The sequence below is a fragment of the Salvelinus fontinalis genome, chromosome 5 (genome assembly GCF_029448725.1).
Source record: "Salvelinus fontinalis isolate EN_2023a chromosome 5, ASM2944872v1, whole genome shotgun sequence".
NCBI lineage: Eukaryota > Metazoa > Chordata > Actinopteri > Salmoniformes > Salmonidae > Salvelinus > Salvelinus fontinalis.
Genome location: NC_074669.1, coordinates 32048618 through 32065106, shown reverse-complemented (window position 1 = coordinate 32065106; position 16489 = coordinate 32048618). Strand labels below are relative to the sequence as shown.

General features: G+C 43.8%; 1 protein-coding gene across 4 annotated transcripts in view; it reads right to left on the bottom strand.

Annotated features, from left to right (window-relative positions):
- The window catches only part of LOC129855472 (rho GTPase-activating protein 39-like), a 145298-nt gene that overhangs the window by 10587 nt on the left and 118222 nt on the right, over positions 1 to 16489 (bottom strand). For 2 of the 4 annotated variants that reach the window (XM_055923178.1, XM_055923179.1), the window contains 6 exons: positions 16243 to 16315; positions 15895 to 16035; positions 12635 to 12736; positions 10174 to 10247; positions 6731 to 6930; positions 6408 to 6499 (listed from right to left, as the gene is read on the bottom strand). In XM_055923178.1, coding sequence (XP_055779153.1) covers positions 6408 to 6499; positions 6731 to 6930; positions 10174 to 10247; positions 12635 to 12736; positions 15895 to 16035; positions 16243 to 16315 — 682 coding nt within the window. The remainder of the gene's footprint in view (positions 1 to 6407; positions 6500 to 6730; positions 6931 to 10173; positions 10248 to 12634; positions 12737 to 15894; positions 16036 to 16242; positions 16316 to 16489) is intronic. The other 2 variants (XM_055923180.1, XM_055923181.1) reach the window with 1 other exon arrangement.

Below are 16489 nucleotides of genomic sequence, written 5' to 3'. Positions count from 1 at the left end.
TGTAGGCCTCCTCGCTCGCACATACTTTTTCAGTTTTGCCCAAAAATGTTCTATAGGATTGAGGTCAGGGCTTTATGATGGCCACTCCAATACTTTGACTTTGTTGTTCTTAAGCCATTTTGCCACAACTTTGGAAGTATGCTTGAGGTCGTTGTACATTTGGAAGACCCATTTGCGACCAAGCTTTAACTTCCTGACTGATGTCTTGAGATGTTGCTTCAATATATCCACATAATTGTCCTCCCTCATGATGCCATCTATTTTGTAAAGTGCACCAGGCCCTCCTGCAGCAAAGCAACACCACAACATGATGCTGCCACCCCCGTGCTTCACGGTTGGGATGGTGTTCTTCTGCTTGCAAGCCTCCCCCTTTTTCCTCCAAACATAACAATGGTCATTATGGCCAAACAGTTCTATTTTTGTTTCATCAGACCAGAGGACATTTCTCCAAAAAGTACGATCTTTGTCCCCATGTGCAGTTGTAAACCGTAATCTGGCTTTTTTTTATGGGGGTTTTGGAGCAGTGGCTTCTTCCTTGCTGAGCGGCCTTTCAGGTTATGTCGATATAGGACTCGTTTTACTGTGGATATAGATACTTTTGTACCTGTTTCCTACAGCATCTTCACACGGTCCTTTGCTGTTGTTCTGGGATTGTTTTGCACTTTTCGCACCAAAGTATGTTAATCTCTAGGAAACAGAACACATCTTCCTTCTGAGCGGTATGGCGGCTGCGTGGTCCTATGGTGTTTATACTTGCATACGATTGTATGTACAGATGAATGTGGTACCTTAAGGCATTTGGAAATTGCTCCCAAGGATGACCCAGACTTGTGGAGGTCCACAATTATTTTCTGAGGTCTTGGCTGATTTCTTTTGATTTTCCCATGATGTCAAGCAAAGAGGCACTGAGTTTGAAGCTAGGCCTTGAAATACATCCACAGGTACAGATCCAATTGACTCAAATTATGTCAATTAGCCTATCAGAAGCTTCTAAAGCCATGACATAATTTTCTGATATTTTCCAAGCTGTTTAAAGGCACAGTCAACTTAATGTATGTTGACTTCTGACCCACTGGAATTGTGATACAGTGAATCAGAAGTGAAATAATCTGTCTGTAAACAATTGTTGGAAAAATTACTTGTGTCATGCACAAAGTTGATGTCCTAACCGACTTGCCAAAACTATGCTTTGTTAACAAGAAATTTGTGAAGTGGTTGAAAAATTAGTTTTAATGACTCCAACCTACGTGTATGTAAACTTCCGACTTCAACTGTATGTAAATAAGGTATTTCAGGTATTTCTTTTTCAATAAATTTGCTACAATTTCTAAAAACCTGTTTTTGCTTTGTCATTATGGGGTATTGTGTGTAGATTGATCAGGGTAAAAAAAACGATTTAATCAATTTTAGAATAAGGCTGTAACGTGACAAAATGTGGAAAAAGTTAAGGGGTCTGAATACTTTCAGGACGCACTGTATAATAGAGAATCTTTTTTAGCATGTTTTGGTGTTAAAGTTAGGGGAACATTTCAAACGGAACTTATCCAGAATGTGGTTACAATGTTCTCAGAATATACAACATTGATGTTCTAGATGCATTTTATGGGACGCTGCAAGAACATTCATGTTCAGTTTCCTGAAGGTTGAGATAATACTTCATCAACGTTACATCAAACATACACAGAAAATGGTTTCCATGTTCGAGAAATATAAAATGTTCATGTTCCAGACACGTTTCATGGGAAAGTTGCAAGAACATCACTGTGTGTCAATTGTCAGGATGCGTCGCCTGATGGTGCCAAAGAAACGTTCTCCCCCCCCCCAAAAATATGTTTCATTACACATCGCGTCATGTTACTGTTTCCAAGCACGGGATTGGTCAACCACTGATCCATTCACAGTGCTTGTCTGTTGGCAAGATTTAGGGATACTCACACACAGTGCTTTTAAACTTACATATTTGACACAAGATTACATTGTGCATGTTCATTTATACAGTAATTCCTTTTCAACATGCCGTCATCTAGGATTTGAACTCACAACCTCTTGGTTCATAGTATTCAGATCTTACTGCTACACCACCATGTCTGCGTCAGTTATCAGTTCATCTGACTATTCTCTCATTGATTTCAGCAATTTAAGGGCTTTCTGTATAGTTGTCTAATTTTGGTGAGGGCATATTAACCTGTTTTAATGATACTCCTGAATATTTTCTTGAGTGTACTTTTAACAGAGCTGAGATTTATTTCAAAGTGCATTCTGTCACGCCCTGGCCTTAGTATTATTTGTTTTCTTCATTATTTTAGTTAGGTCAGGGTGTGACACATTCACCCTATTCCTTACACCAATCAAATTGTTTCTGCTCTACACAAGTGCCCAGGGAGAAGGGGTTAGAGTTTCTTCCGGACAGGACCTAACTATACTGGCCCAATAAGCACATGCCCTAGATAACCCTTATTGGGACAGTGGATAGGGTGTTAGTCACTGATGGCTTGGGTTCAAGACCCGCTAGGGGAGTCATCCTAATTTCACATTTTTAGCAATATAGGTTAACGTCACTATTTGGAAACAGTTACAACAGACCTATCTGATCTAATTAAAATGAGTTTCTCATTGAAAGATGGGAATCGGTAGAATTCTAGATAGGTGAGCATCTCAAAGAGAACTCTATGGTCTTTTTGAAACCCACACCACATATATCACGTAGAACAAACGTTTCTCTGATAAGGAACTGCATCAGCTCTCGTCATTGCATTTCTATCTGTAACGTTCCTAATTTGTTGCCGAAAACGTGGCCCAGGTGGTAGTGTTGCTTCTGATAGAAACACACCTAGAACATGGTTTTCACATTCTCAGAATATCAGAAAAGTGTATATTTACAGTAGCATGCCTGTACTTTCTAACATTTAACAGATGATGATGCCAGTTACACCAGAAAAATACACAACACAGAGCTCCATCTCCAAGTTTTAATGTGGAAAAATAGACAAATTGCAACAGACTAACTTGGGACCAATGTTGGGGGTAATAAATTACTTACAGTTGTATTACTTTTATGAGTAACGGAGTAATATAACGAGTTACTGTCTTCAAATATTGTAATGATTACAGTTACTTTTTCAAGTAACCCATACATTACTTTCAGAAGTATATCTATACTGTCGTGTTATATAGGCGTATAATTTTAAAGCCTTGCCTCACGCTAACGGAATTCAAGCTGTAGGCTAACCCGTTTCCAAAAGGGGGTTTCGTAAAGCTGAAAATCAAAAGAAGATAGCAGCTGTGTTACCCCGCTTAACCTTTTCCTTGTGGAAATGCTCACATTATTTTGAGTTAATCGAGGAGAAAGAGAACAACATTGTAGTCAAATGCAAACTCGGCAAAGGCAGCATTGATCTCCTCATCCAGAAACACCATATCAAACCTGAAAAAGCATATGGAGGTCATGCACAAAGGCACAAAGCTGGTAGCCAAAGTTCCAGAAATGCGTGAAAGAGGAGAAATCTATACACATTATGGTAATAAGCAAAGATATTTAAAAAACATTTGTTCTAACGAAATGTCCATATAAACAATCAAAAGATCTGATAAATGCAATTCAAAACAGCAATAATGAGCATGAACATATAAGAATGTGAGAGTAGGGTCACTCCCCTAGTGGGTCTCTTAACCCCGGCCACCTGCACCAATAACAAACGCCCTAACCACCGTACCAATAAGGGACATCTCCAGGGCGTGTGCTTATTGGGCCAGTATAGTTAGGTCCTGTCTAGAAGGAACCCTAACCCCTTTTCCCTGGGCACTTGTGTAGATCTGAAACAACTAGATAGGTATAAGCAATAAGGTGAATGCACTTCGAAGTAAATCTCAGCTCTGTTTAAAATTACACCCAAGAAAACATTTTATTGATCATAGTGACCCAGGAGTATCATTAAAACAGGTTAATATGCCCCACCAACATTAGACAACTATACAGGAAGCCCTCAAATAGCTGAAAACAATAAAATCAACGATGAGCGAATAATCAGATGAACTGATACCAGACAGGAAGATTGGAGTACAGTGAACCGAGAGGTTGTGAGTTCAAATCCCAATTGAAGATTTGTTGAATAATGTTGAATAATACTTACTGTATAAATGAACATACACAATATAATCAGGTGTGTCAAATATGTAAGCTGAAAACACTGTATGCTTAAAGCACTGTGTGTGTGAGCATACCTAACCTTGCCAACAGACAAAGAGCTATGAATGGATCAGTGGTTCACCAATCAGGGTCTTAATTGTCTCGGCAACGTGATGTGCAATGCATAATTATTTTATTTTTTTACACATAAACGTTCCTCTGAAACGTGTCTAGAAATGTTTTGGGGTGGGACGTTGATGGAATATTCTCCTAACCGACAGAAAACTGGACACAATGTTTTTGCAACGTTCCCATGAAACGTGTTTAGAACATTCATCTCTTATGTTCTGAGAATATGGCAACAATGTTCTGTGTATGTTTGGTGGGACACTGATGGAATATTCTCCGAACCCACAGAAAACTGGACAAATGAATGTTCATGCGATGTTCCCACGAAACGTATCTATAACATTAATATCTGAGAACATGGTAACCACGTTCTGGGTAACTTCTATTTGACATTAAGTGAATAGTCTCTTGGAAACACTACTTGCGCATCATGGGAACATTCCTATGAAAACGTTAGTTAATGATCTAATGAGACTCTTAACCCTTTACACTCTCGTGGGAATTGGCCTAAGTTGAAATGTTTGCCACAGAAGAAATATGCAAAGCATATCCATGGTAGCAATTGAAAGAGAACAGTTTGGAGAGAATGGCACAATTATTAGAGCAAAGGTGAGGACACAACAGTTCACCTGACACAAGACTGAATCCAAACATTACACTGTTGATTTTCTGTGCATTTTAAATGTACTGTATTTTTCGCCGCATTTGTTGATAACGAAATCTGAAAATAATCTGGATACATTAAGTAACATGATAAGAATATTCCTGGATAATGTGGAGTAGGTGCAACATAAGACAACAAAAATGACAAGGGTTTCAGTGAGAAGACTAACTGGTGTCTCCAAGTGGCCACACACCTCTCCAAAGTGTGCAAACATCCTAGGCAATTTCAATGCACCTTTAGGACTCAAAGAAGAGCCTTCAACTGTAAGGTACTTTTTGGAGCTCTCCTAGCTGAGCCGTTGAGGAACTAGGGCAAGCACACTTGTAGTTGTTTCGACACAACCCTGCGTCCCCGCCATCACACAATTACTGTTGTTGTTTACCCAATCAAAAAATGGTCCATTATAAATCGCAATCTGGGTCAGGTGGTCACGATTTGAAAGCTTGTTCCATTGCCAACATGTTATAAAATACAATCTTACAGTGCTAGGCTTTCACAAGGCAATTCAGAGAAACAGATTGCAATTTTGTTGAGAATAGGATTGAGTCCCTTCAGGTGTGTGTGCCGCGGCAAGTTTTCTTAACAATAAACAAACAGGCTCATTCTGTTCATAACAACCCAGGATATGACACCATGGGGCTGCAGATAGTCTAGTGGTTAGAGCGTTGGGTCAGTAACCGAAAGGTTGCTAGATCGAATCCCTGAGCTGACAAGGTAAAAATCTGTCGTTCTACCCCTGAACAAGGCAGTTAATCCACTGTTCCTAGGTCGTCATTGTAAATAAGAATTTGTTCTTAACTGACTTGCCTAGTAAAAAAAAAAAAAAAATGTAATCTTCTCACTGTACATCAGCAAAAGTTGCCCAATTACAAGGAAGAATGGGGGCAACTTCTTGTCGTGCGCGGTGCTCAAGTTTGGAACGTCTGTCAATCAAAACCCATACAGCGCTGTGAAGCACAGAGCCAGAGCTCTGATGTCATGTATAGCATGTTACTGTACAGTCACTACGTTCCAATTTAGGTGCTTATTAGTGCCCAAATCTGCCCTTTTCAACCCGTTTAGGGGTATGAGTGTAAAGGGCTACGGGAACGTTCTCTAAAGTTCTGGGAACGTTTGTTGTTGGAGAGAGCGAGTTTGTGTATGTGTTCTTGTGTGAGAAAGAGAAAGAGTGTGTGTGTGTGTGTGTGGTTCATCCAAGTGTCTCTGTGCTGGTAATAGAGTTATAACTAATGACCTAGTAAAGCACGAACTGGCTCTCTCCAACCTACAGACAGGAGTGCTCTCTTCCTTCTACAAGGAATCATTTTTGAAATGACTGTAGTTTTGCAGCAGGCACATTGCTCCCAGCATGCTTTGGTGTTGGGGCTATTAATACTCAGAGAATTAGAGCACTGCAGAGGGCCTGGGGCTAGTAGAGAGTAGGAGAGAGGGAGGAGGGAGTGTATACAGTGGGTGGATGGATCAGGACCTATGGTGTGTGTGTGTTACCTGGGATGTGAGGATCCTCCAGATCCGTGGGGATCTTCCATTGGTCCACCTGCAGCTTGAGGGCGTTGACCTCATCTATGTCACCCGGAACCCTGTCAGGTCAGGGGTCAGAGACACATTAGACTCCTCCTCCTCACATATGAAAATCATTCCTCACAGCATGTCCATCCTTACCAATCGCTTTATCTCTTCCATTTATCGCTCTCTCTCTGTCTGGTCTCTGATGACTACCAGGACATTCACTGACAGGCGCGTCTACTACAACTAACTCCTCCCTCCCTCTTTCCCTCCCTAGTACTAGTGACTGAGAGTTAGGTACGGACCTGAAGATGCCCTCTGTCTGGTCTCCGTTGAGCCCCAGAACCTCCTCTGAGAGGCGTGTCTGGACCCAGGGCAGCTGGCTGTCGGGGTAACGCTCCTTCTGCAGTGACATCACATCCTCCAGGGAGGAGCCAAACATGGAGGGGCTGAATATGGCGTTCCTGGCGTGTTTGATCTCCTCCAGACACGGCTTCTGCAACCCCTGGATAACAACACACACACACACACACACACACACACACACACACACACACACACACACACACACACACACAGGAAAACACGCACTGGTTGTTAGATAAGACACAACTACTATGTGCTTCTGCAACCCATGGATTACAATACACATAGACACGCATGTTTATGTAACTATATCTATACGGGCAGTCAACATTGAGACCCGAGTCTCTTTTTAAAGTGAGCCCTACAAACAACACACGCATCTATTTAGAAAATGACAAAATGCATACATCATTCCAACAAAACAAGTTGTATTGTGTCATACCGTGTGGTAGAGGGATAATCAACGAGGGGATGTGCAGTTCCATGATAACATAACACAACTCTACAGCTCTCGAGGTGTAGCCAAAGCAACACATTATATATTTAGCAACCGTGCATTTACTGAAAAATACTGGTATGACCTTCATAAATGTATCTAGATTAATTATTGAGAGACCGAAAATAAGTATGAAAGGAGTGGGCAGGGAGAAAAAGGAGGAGGAGAGAAGGAGAGAGAAGGAGAGAGAGAGAAAGAGAGAGAAGGAGAGAGAGAGAAAGAGAGAGAGAAAGAGAAAAAAGAGAGAGAGAAAGGAGAAAGGAGAGAGAGAGAGAACAGTTCATTGGGTTTGCGCTAGGGCAGAATAAGTCCTATTAATCGCCTGGAAAAGGCTCTGCTCTGGGCTTAATACCAGTCAAACACTGGGCCTCAGGCTATGGGATGCGGTCAGGGTGTATGTGTGTGTGAGTCCACCAAGTGACAACTGTCTCTATTACCACCCTGCAGAGATGCTGGCACACTCTACATGCCTCACACACACAATGCCAACCACCATTGCCTGCTAGCACAGACTGGCATCACCACATGTGATGGGAGATGGGAGCATACACACACACACACACACCACACACAAGACCGATGAATTACGTTACCCACCACTATCAATCCATCACTCGCTCTCTCCTCTTTCATTCCCTGTCTATTCGTCTTTCTCCCTCTCCCTCCCAATCAATTCCTCTCCACTGCTCCTTTGCTCTGTTCATCCCTCTATCCCTTGTTCTCTCTCTTCATCTGTCTCTCCCTCGCCTATCCTTTCCTTCTGTTCAGACCTCTGTCTGTTTCTGCCTCTCCAGATAGAGTTGTAGACAGCAGATGAGAGACAGCCTCACTGGCTCCCTCCTGTGGCCGGAGTGGGAACAGCACCATTTCATGACATGAAGTAGAATTATTCCTCCATGGTCACAATCTTCAGGAGGATTTGGTGTTGAGCTTATATGATCGTCTTTCAGATAGAATAGGAAATCTTGTCAGCTCTATTCATTCTATTTCTATGTTCCTAATATTTCACATGAATACACCTCATGATTACATGATTCTCTTTCCATGCGGGAAAACTGAGCTAGATGCTGGCTAGTAGTCTGACTTACACACGGATAACAGACACTTTGATTTATTTTCCTGCAACATTCGATGCAATGCTGCTGGCTCTGATACTACACACCCATGGTGAAGTCTTTGGTACACAGATAGGCAGAGAGAGGAGGAACTAGGACATAGAGAGAGTTACTAGGGGCAAAAACTAGAACATTCAAAAAGTCCGATGTCAGTAGGTCACAGAAGAGATCGTCACTGGACACCAGTAGAGAGAGGCTGTTCTATTACAGATCATTTAAACCAGTGGACTTGCCTTATAATGATTGGCACTGGTCTAAAACAGACAGCCAACTGGGCTAGTATCAACTAGAACCGGTTTAGTGAGACAGTCAGTCAGATATTGTTTTATAGGTCAGGGGAAGGATAGATGAACAACGGAATGGAATGTCCCCCTGGAGGCTGTTTCCATGACACCCAGACCCCCCCCATCACTCTCTGTACACATGCCAACACACATGCGCACATCCACACTCACTCACGCATATATACCCAAACACACACAGATACACACGCACGCAACCCTCCGTCTGTGAGCCTGGTGAACAGAGGCAGGCTGTGAAGTCATGTGATCTGGTTTAAAAACACCCAGAAGATACATCTGCCTGAAGGGCTCCTTTAATTGGTGGACTGGTTAAGAAATCAATATGAGCATGTGTGTGTGTGGAGGGGGGGGGGGGGGGGGGGGGGGGTGATAAAGTGAGACTGTGTATGTGTTTATTTGTGTGTGTGTTTGTTGTGTTGTTCTAGCGTTCTCAGCAGGAATTCTGCTCCAGACATTACATTAATAACAAACTGTATTATGTGCACCGCTTGCTGAAACAATAACTCAATTAAGACACACACGCACGCACACACACACACACACACACACACACACACACACACACACACACACACACACACACACACACACACACACACACACACACACACACACACACACACACACACACACACACACACACACACACACACACACACACACACACACACACACAGGGTGATGATTCAAATGAGGGGCTAATGAAATGGAAACACAGGAAGTCCTCTGTCACACAAAGGGAAACAAAACAAAGGGTAACTAACGAGGTGGATGCGCGATAAATAATGATTATATCCGGAGTTCAGCTTATCCCCTCAAGCATCTACTTATTGATTTCCTACTTAGTAAACAGGAGCTTAAAGCTCAGTGGTGACATAGCATTGCACGTTTGTGTAGTGCATCGTGTCCCATATTCCCAACCCATTCCCATCCTTGGGAGCATTCTGATATGGGATTCTTAATCAGACGGCGGTGGGCTATGCCGTGTGAGGAGGGGGGTGTGTATAGTGTGCCTCTCTCTGTGTATGCGTGTGTGAGTGGGTGTGAGTGGGTGTGAGTGAGTGTGTGTGGCGTGAGGAGGGGTGTTAATGAAGTGGTGTGTGGTTGCCGTGGGGATAGTTAGTGGTTAGCGCACAGACCTCGTTGCACTCGATCTCCGTGAGCTCAGCTAACTTACAACTAGCTAACTAACCCCGCACTACAGCTAAAGGAGGAGGAAGAAAAGCAGACTGCCCCCCCCCCCCCCCAGACGGAGTCCCGCCAGGTACAGACACAACAGACAGACAGACATACCGGGAGAGGATATTAGAAAGAAGGAAATTCTTCTTCTCATGAAGGATGGTAAAGGATGGTGGGTTGTGGATCAGGCTGTAGTGCGCTCACACTCACACACACACAGAGGTTAGTTGTTAGATCATACAGCACTGAGTTGCAATTTACGAAGAGTAGAGGAAATAGAGCACTTATACCTTCTTAGCTCCGGTCAGAGCTGCCTTCTGCAGTTTACGGTAACAGTATTTGGCATAGCCGCTTATCGCCACTCCTGGAGAAAAACACACACACAAACGCACAAACACACGCGCACGCACAAGTTAGTTGTTAGATTATACAGTAATGAGTTGAAATTAACGAAGATTAGCGGACTCAAAGCACAGGTATAGCGAGGGAACAGAGAATACACACACACGCATGTACACTGCATGACAAAAAGTATGTGGACACCTGCTCGTCGAACATCTCATTCCAAAATCATGGGCATTAATATGGAGTTGGTCCCCCCTTCGCTGCTACAGGAGCCTCCACTCTTCTGGGAAGGCTTTCCACTAGATGTTGGAACATTGCTGCGGGGACTTGCTTCCATTCAGCCACAAGAGCATTAGTAAGGTCGGGAACTGATGTTGGGCGATTAGGCCTGGCTCGCAGTCGGCGTTCCATCAGCCCCAGACCATTATTCCTCCTCCACCAAACTTTACAGTTGGCACTATGTATTGGCATCCGCCAAACCCAGATTAGTCCGTCGGACTGCCAGATGGTGAAGCGTGATTCATTCCTCTGCTCCAGAGTCCAATGGCGGCGAGCTTTACACCCCTCCAGCGGACGCTTGGCATTGCGACATGGAAACCTCCTGACAAACCATTCTTGTGCTGACGTTGCTTTCAGAGGCAGTTTGGAACTCGGTAGTGAGTGTTGCAACTCCTAGACATTTCCACTTCACAAGAACAGCACTTACAGTTGACCGGGGCAGCTCTAGCAGGGCTGACATTTGACAAACTGACTTGTTGGAAGGTGACATCCTATGACGGCGCCACATTGAAAGTCACTGAGCAGTAAGGCACAGTAAGGCCATTCTTTGTCTGTGGAGATGTGTGCTCAATTTTATACACCTGTTTGCCCACGGGTGTGGCTGAAATAGCCAAATCCACTCATTTGTATATGGGTGACACAGGATAGTTCTGCTGCCACTCAAGTTAATTACTGGAGGGTAACAGCTCAGTGGTCTAAATGTGGAAACACACCGACCATACAGCCTCAGTCCTAACCAGCCAGCACAATGTCCTTCTGACCCTATGTGACACCCACATTGACACACTGTCCTTCTGACCCTGTGACACCCACATTGACACACTGTCCTTCTGACCCTGTGACACCCACATTGACACACTGTCCTTCTGACCCTGTGACACCCACAGTGACACACTGTCCTTCTGACCCTGTGACACCCACATTGACACAATGTCCTTCTGACCCTATGTGACACCCACATTGACACAATGTCCTTCTGACCCTATGTGACACCCACATTGACACACTGTCCTTCTGACCCTGTGACACCCACATTGACACACTGTCCTTCTGACCCTATGTGACACCCACATTGACACACTGTCCTTCTGACCCTGTGACACCCACATTGACACACTGTCCTTCTGACCCTATGTGACACCCACATTGACACACTGTCCTTCTGACCCTGTGACGCCCACATTGACACACTGTCCAACCATCATGTTCATACATTCTACAAGCACATAAGAGCACAATTTGACTCAGGTAACAGTCCTAGTAGTTACCAGAGTTACCCTACACTAAAAGACCGAACTGATGCTCAGGACTCTCCCCTCAGGGAATGAATGAGTAGACTGACACCCAAAAGACAGTAGAATGATGTAAGACAGAGAAATGGTTTAGCAGACCACATGGACACGTGGAGGAAATACACAGTTACAAATGTGTGATGTGTGTGTGTGTTACCTGACACACACACACACACACACACACACATACATGCGCGCACCAGATAGAGTTAGACAGTTGTCACAGTGGTAGGGGAAAAATGCCGCAAATTGAAAAAGACAGAGTGCAGACAACCACAGACAGAGTAGGTAGGTATGTAGGTATACAGACAAAGAGAGAGAAAGACAGACAGACAAAGATTGACAGACAGACAGAGTAGGTAGGTAGGTATACAGACAGACAAAGAGAGAGAGACAGACAGACAAAGAGAGAGAGACAGACAGACAGAGAAACACAGACAGAGAGAGAGAGACGAACAGAAAAAGACAGACAGAAAGAAAGACAGAGCAATAGGGGGCCGACAGCTATGAAATAGACACACAAAACGCTGAGGACCTAAGAAGCTAGATAGATACGGAGCTAGATCCTCAAGGTGAAGGACGGAGAGGAAGAGGAGGATTAAAGAGATGACATCAATTGAGATGAAGAGAGAGGAGAAGAGGATGGAGATGGGAAGGACGAGGTAGTGGCAGCAGAAGTCGTAATCTGCTGCAGACACAGGAAGAGTAGCCAGGGCCTTGTGTGTGTGTGTGTTGATGTATGAGATGTGATTAATGAGATGTGTGCGAGAGAGAGAGAGCAGCAGGCACAGGGAGAGTAGCTAACCAGTTGTAGGCAGTTTGACTCCTCCCCTACCCTCTGCTGGCCCCGCCTTCTCCCTCCCAGGGCGACGCCCACGCATCAGTCTGGCTCGCCTCTCCCCCCGGCTCGCCAGCAGACCGCTGATGTGCCGAGCCACTGCAACAACACACACACACACACACACACCATAACCACAGCAACCGTCACTCACAACACACACCCTGACACCTGGACCACAAACACTACCCTCACACATACATCAAAACACGTAGATTAACCATGGTAACGACTACACAGGATTTGGTGTAAACCACTAGGACAAACAGACTCCCCTAACAAACACCATGGTCGAACTGCACAACTACACACACACACACACACACACACACACACACACAATATGCCACAAACCATTACGACATGTCACATCAAGAAGACAACAATGAACATGCAAAGAGGCACATGACAAAACATACAGACTCATGTGTACAATGTGTACATCATGAAGAACCACACAAATTCAGTAAGAACAGACAGACAGTGGGAGGAGAGGGAGCCTGAGAGACATAAAGAAAAGAAAAGGAGAATAAAAAGATGAATGGGGAATAGAGAAGGAATGGAGGTGAGGATTTTGAAAAGCTTTCAGAGAAGGATGAGAGGAAGAGGGATGAAAGGCAGAAGTCATATCTGAAGGGCTTCAACGGAAGCCACAGAGCGAGGAGGGAGAGAAAGGGGAAAAAGTTGAGTAAGAGAAGAGAGAGAATATATCGCAAATAGTTCAGTAACTGGCTAGTCTAGTGGGTGGAACTTGAGTGAGGGAATTCAACTGTGGTATGCTGAGGCGAAAGGCTCCAATAACAACCAAATCAGTGGCCAGTCAGCCTAGCCACACATACATCACACACGTGTACATTACAAACACAGAGCCTGGCATGATAGGGAAACTAGAGAGAGACACATTCTGTCACGCCTTGACCTTAAGAGATCCTTTTTATGTCTCTATTTTGGTTTGGTCAGGGCATGAGTTGGGGTGGGCATTCTATGTTTTGTGTTCTATGTTTTCTATTTCTGTGTGTTTGGCCGGGTGTGGTTCTCAATCAGAGGCAGCTGTCTATCGTTGTCTCTGATTGAGAACCATACTTTGGTAGCCTTTTCCCACCTGTGTTTTGTGGGTAGTTGTTTTCTGTTTTGTGTCTGCACCTGACAGAACTGTTTCGGGTTTCGTTTCGTTCTCTTTGTTATTTTTGTTCAAGTGTTCTGATTTAATAAATTATCATGAACACGTACCACGCTGCGCTTTGGTCTCCTCTCTACGACGAACGTTACACATTTTCCAGATAACAGCACTGAGGATGCAGATACCTTGGTTGTGACCCCACTGTCCGAGGGTGTCTCAAGGGGAGTTGGGATATTCAAAAAACAATTCCAATTTCCAATTCACACATGCGTATAATACACACTTGTACATGAAATAGGACAATATACCCTGCCGGTCAAACGTTTTAGAACACCTACTCATTCAAGGGTTCTTCTAGATGTGACTATTTTCTACATTGTAGAATAATAGTGAAGACATCAAAGCCATTAAATAACACATATGGAATTATGTAGTAACCAAAAAAGTGTTAAACAAATATATTTGAGATTCTTCAAAGTAGCCACCTTTGCCTTGATGACAGCTTTGCACACTCTTGGCATTCTCTCAACCAGCTTCACATGGAATGCTTCCCCAACAGTCTTGAAGGAGTTCCCACATATGCTGAGCACTTGTTGGCTGCTTTTCCTTCACTCTGCGGTCCAACTCATCCCAAACCATCTCAATTTGGTTGAGGTCAGGTGATTGTGGAGGCCAGGTCATCTGATCCAGCACTCCATCACTCTCCTTCTTGGTCAAATAGCCCTTACACAGCCTGGAGGTGTGTTGGGTCATTGTCCTGCCCAAACCAGATGGGATGGCGTATATCTGCAGAATGCTGTGGTAGCCATGCTGGTTAAGTGTGCCTTGAATTCTAAATAAATCACAGATAGTGTCACCAGCAAAGCACCATCACACCTCCTTCTCCATGCTTCACGGTGGGAAATACACATGCAGAGATCATTCGTTCACCCACACTGCGTCTCACAAAGACACGGCGGTTGGAACCAAAAATCTCTAATTTGGACTCCAGACCAAAGGACATATTTTCACCGGTCTATTGTCCATTGCTCGTGTTTCTTGGCCTACGCAAGTCTCTTCTTCTTATTGGTGTCCTTTAGTAGTGGTTTCTTTGCAGCAATTCGACCATGAAAGACTGATTCATACAGTCTCCTCTGAACTCCGTGAAGCATTTATTTAGGCTGCAATTTCTGAGGCTGGTAACTCTAATGAACTTATCCTCTGCAGCAGATGTAACTCTGGGTCTTCCTTTCCTGCGGCGGTCCCCATGAGAGCCAGGTTCATCATAACGCTCGATGGTTTTTGCGACTGCACTTGAAGAAACTTTCAAAGTTCTTGAAATGTTCCGGATTGACTGACCTTAATTTCTTAAAGTAATGATGAACTGTAATTTCTCTTTGCTTATTTGAGATGTTCTTGCCATAATATGGACTTGGTCTTTTACCAAATAAGGCTATCTTCTGTATTACTCCCCCACCTTGTAATAACACAACTGATTGGCTCAAACGCATTAAGGAAAGAAATTCCACAAATGAACTTTTAAGAAAGCACACCTGTTAATTGAAATGCATTCCAGGTGACTACCTCACAAAGCTGGTTGAGAGAATGCCGAGAGTGTGCAAAGCTGTCATCAAGGCAAAGGGTGGCTATTTGAAGAATCTCAAATATAAAATATATTTTTATTTGTTTGACACTTTTTTGGTTACTACATGATTCCATATGCGTTATTTCATAGTTTTGATGCCTTCACTATTATTCTACAATGTAGAAAATAGTCCAAATAAAAAAAAAACCTTTGAATGAGTAGGTGTTCTAAAACCTTTGACCGGTAGTGTAAGTACCAACCAAATTATTATTATTATTATTAAAGATAACAGACAGCTTGGGAAGACTATTTGTGGAAACAGACCTCACCCACAAAAGATAATTAGCATCCTATATTGCCCCTGACCACAGAAAAATAGCCTGTCATTTTCTATTCATTTCCCAACGATTGAACATGGTAAATTGCCACCTTCATCGATGCCCAGCAGGTGTTCTACAACGCACGACCAAATGTCAGGTTGTCTGTCTTTCCATTACCTGGCGATAGCCACGGTCAGCCAGCCGCCGCACACGCATGTACGCAACCACAGGCATCCCTCACACTCTCTCTCACCTTTAGTATCGTTGAGGGGGTCCATGTGTCTGTAGATGTATCCCTCCAAGTAGGAGTGGAAGCGTGGAGTTGGGGGGAAGAAGGCCAGACACACAGCCATGAGCTCCCAGCCCCTCTCCAGACTATCGTAGCGGAAGTTCTCTGTGAGAAGTAGTGGATGGGGTTAGAGTTCATTTGATTAAAGGTTGACTTCAGGTAGACTGCGCATCAAGCCAGTGTCTAACGAATTCATCGCTTTGTTAATTGTGTGTACAATAGCTCACACACTGTTAGTGTTATGCAGTGTGTGCACGTAGCTGTGTGTGTTCAGGTGTTAAACTGACCGTGTGTGTGAGTGTGTGTGTGTACCTGTGGTCTGACGACAGAGCTGGATGTAGAGCTCATCACGAAGACCCTGACTGCTCCAACCACGCACTGCCACCTGGGGAGAGAGGAGAGGGAGGGAGGGAGGGGTGGGAGAAAGAGAGAAAGTACAGAGAGGAGGGGGGAATTATTAAAAGTCACATTTTGTTTCCTTGACGTGCAGAATTACAAAACCGAAGGTAAACTGTTAGCTTAATAGACATAAAGGCATAAAATAACAGAGTGAAAAAGG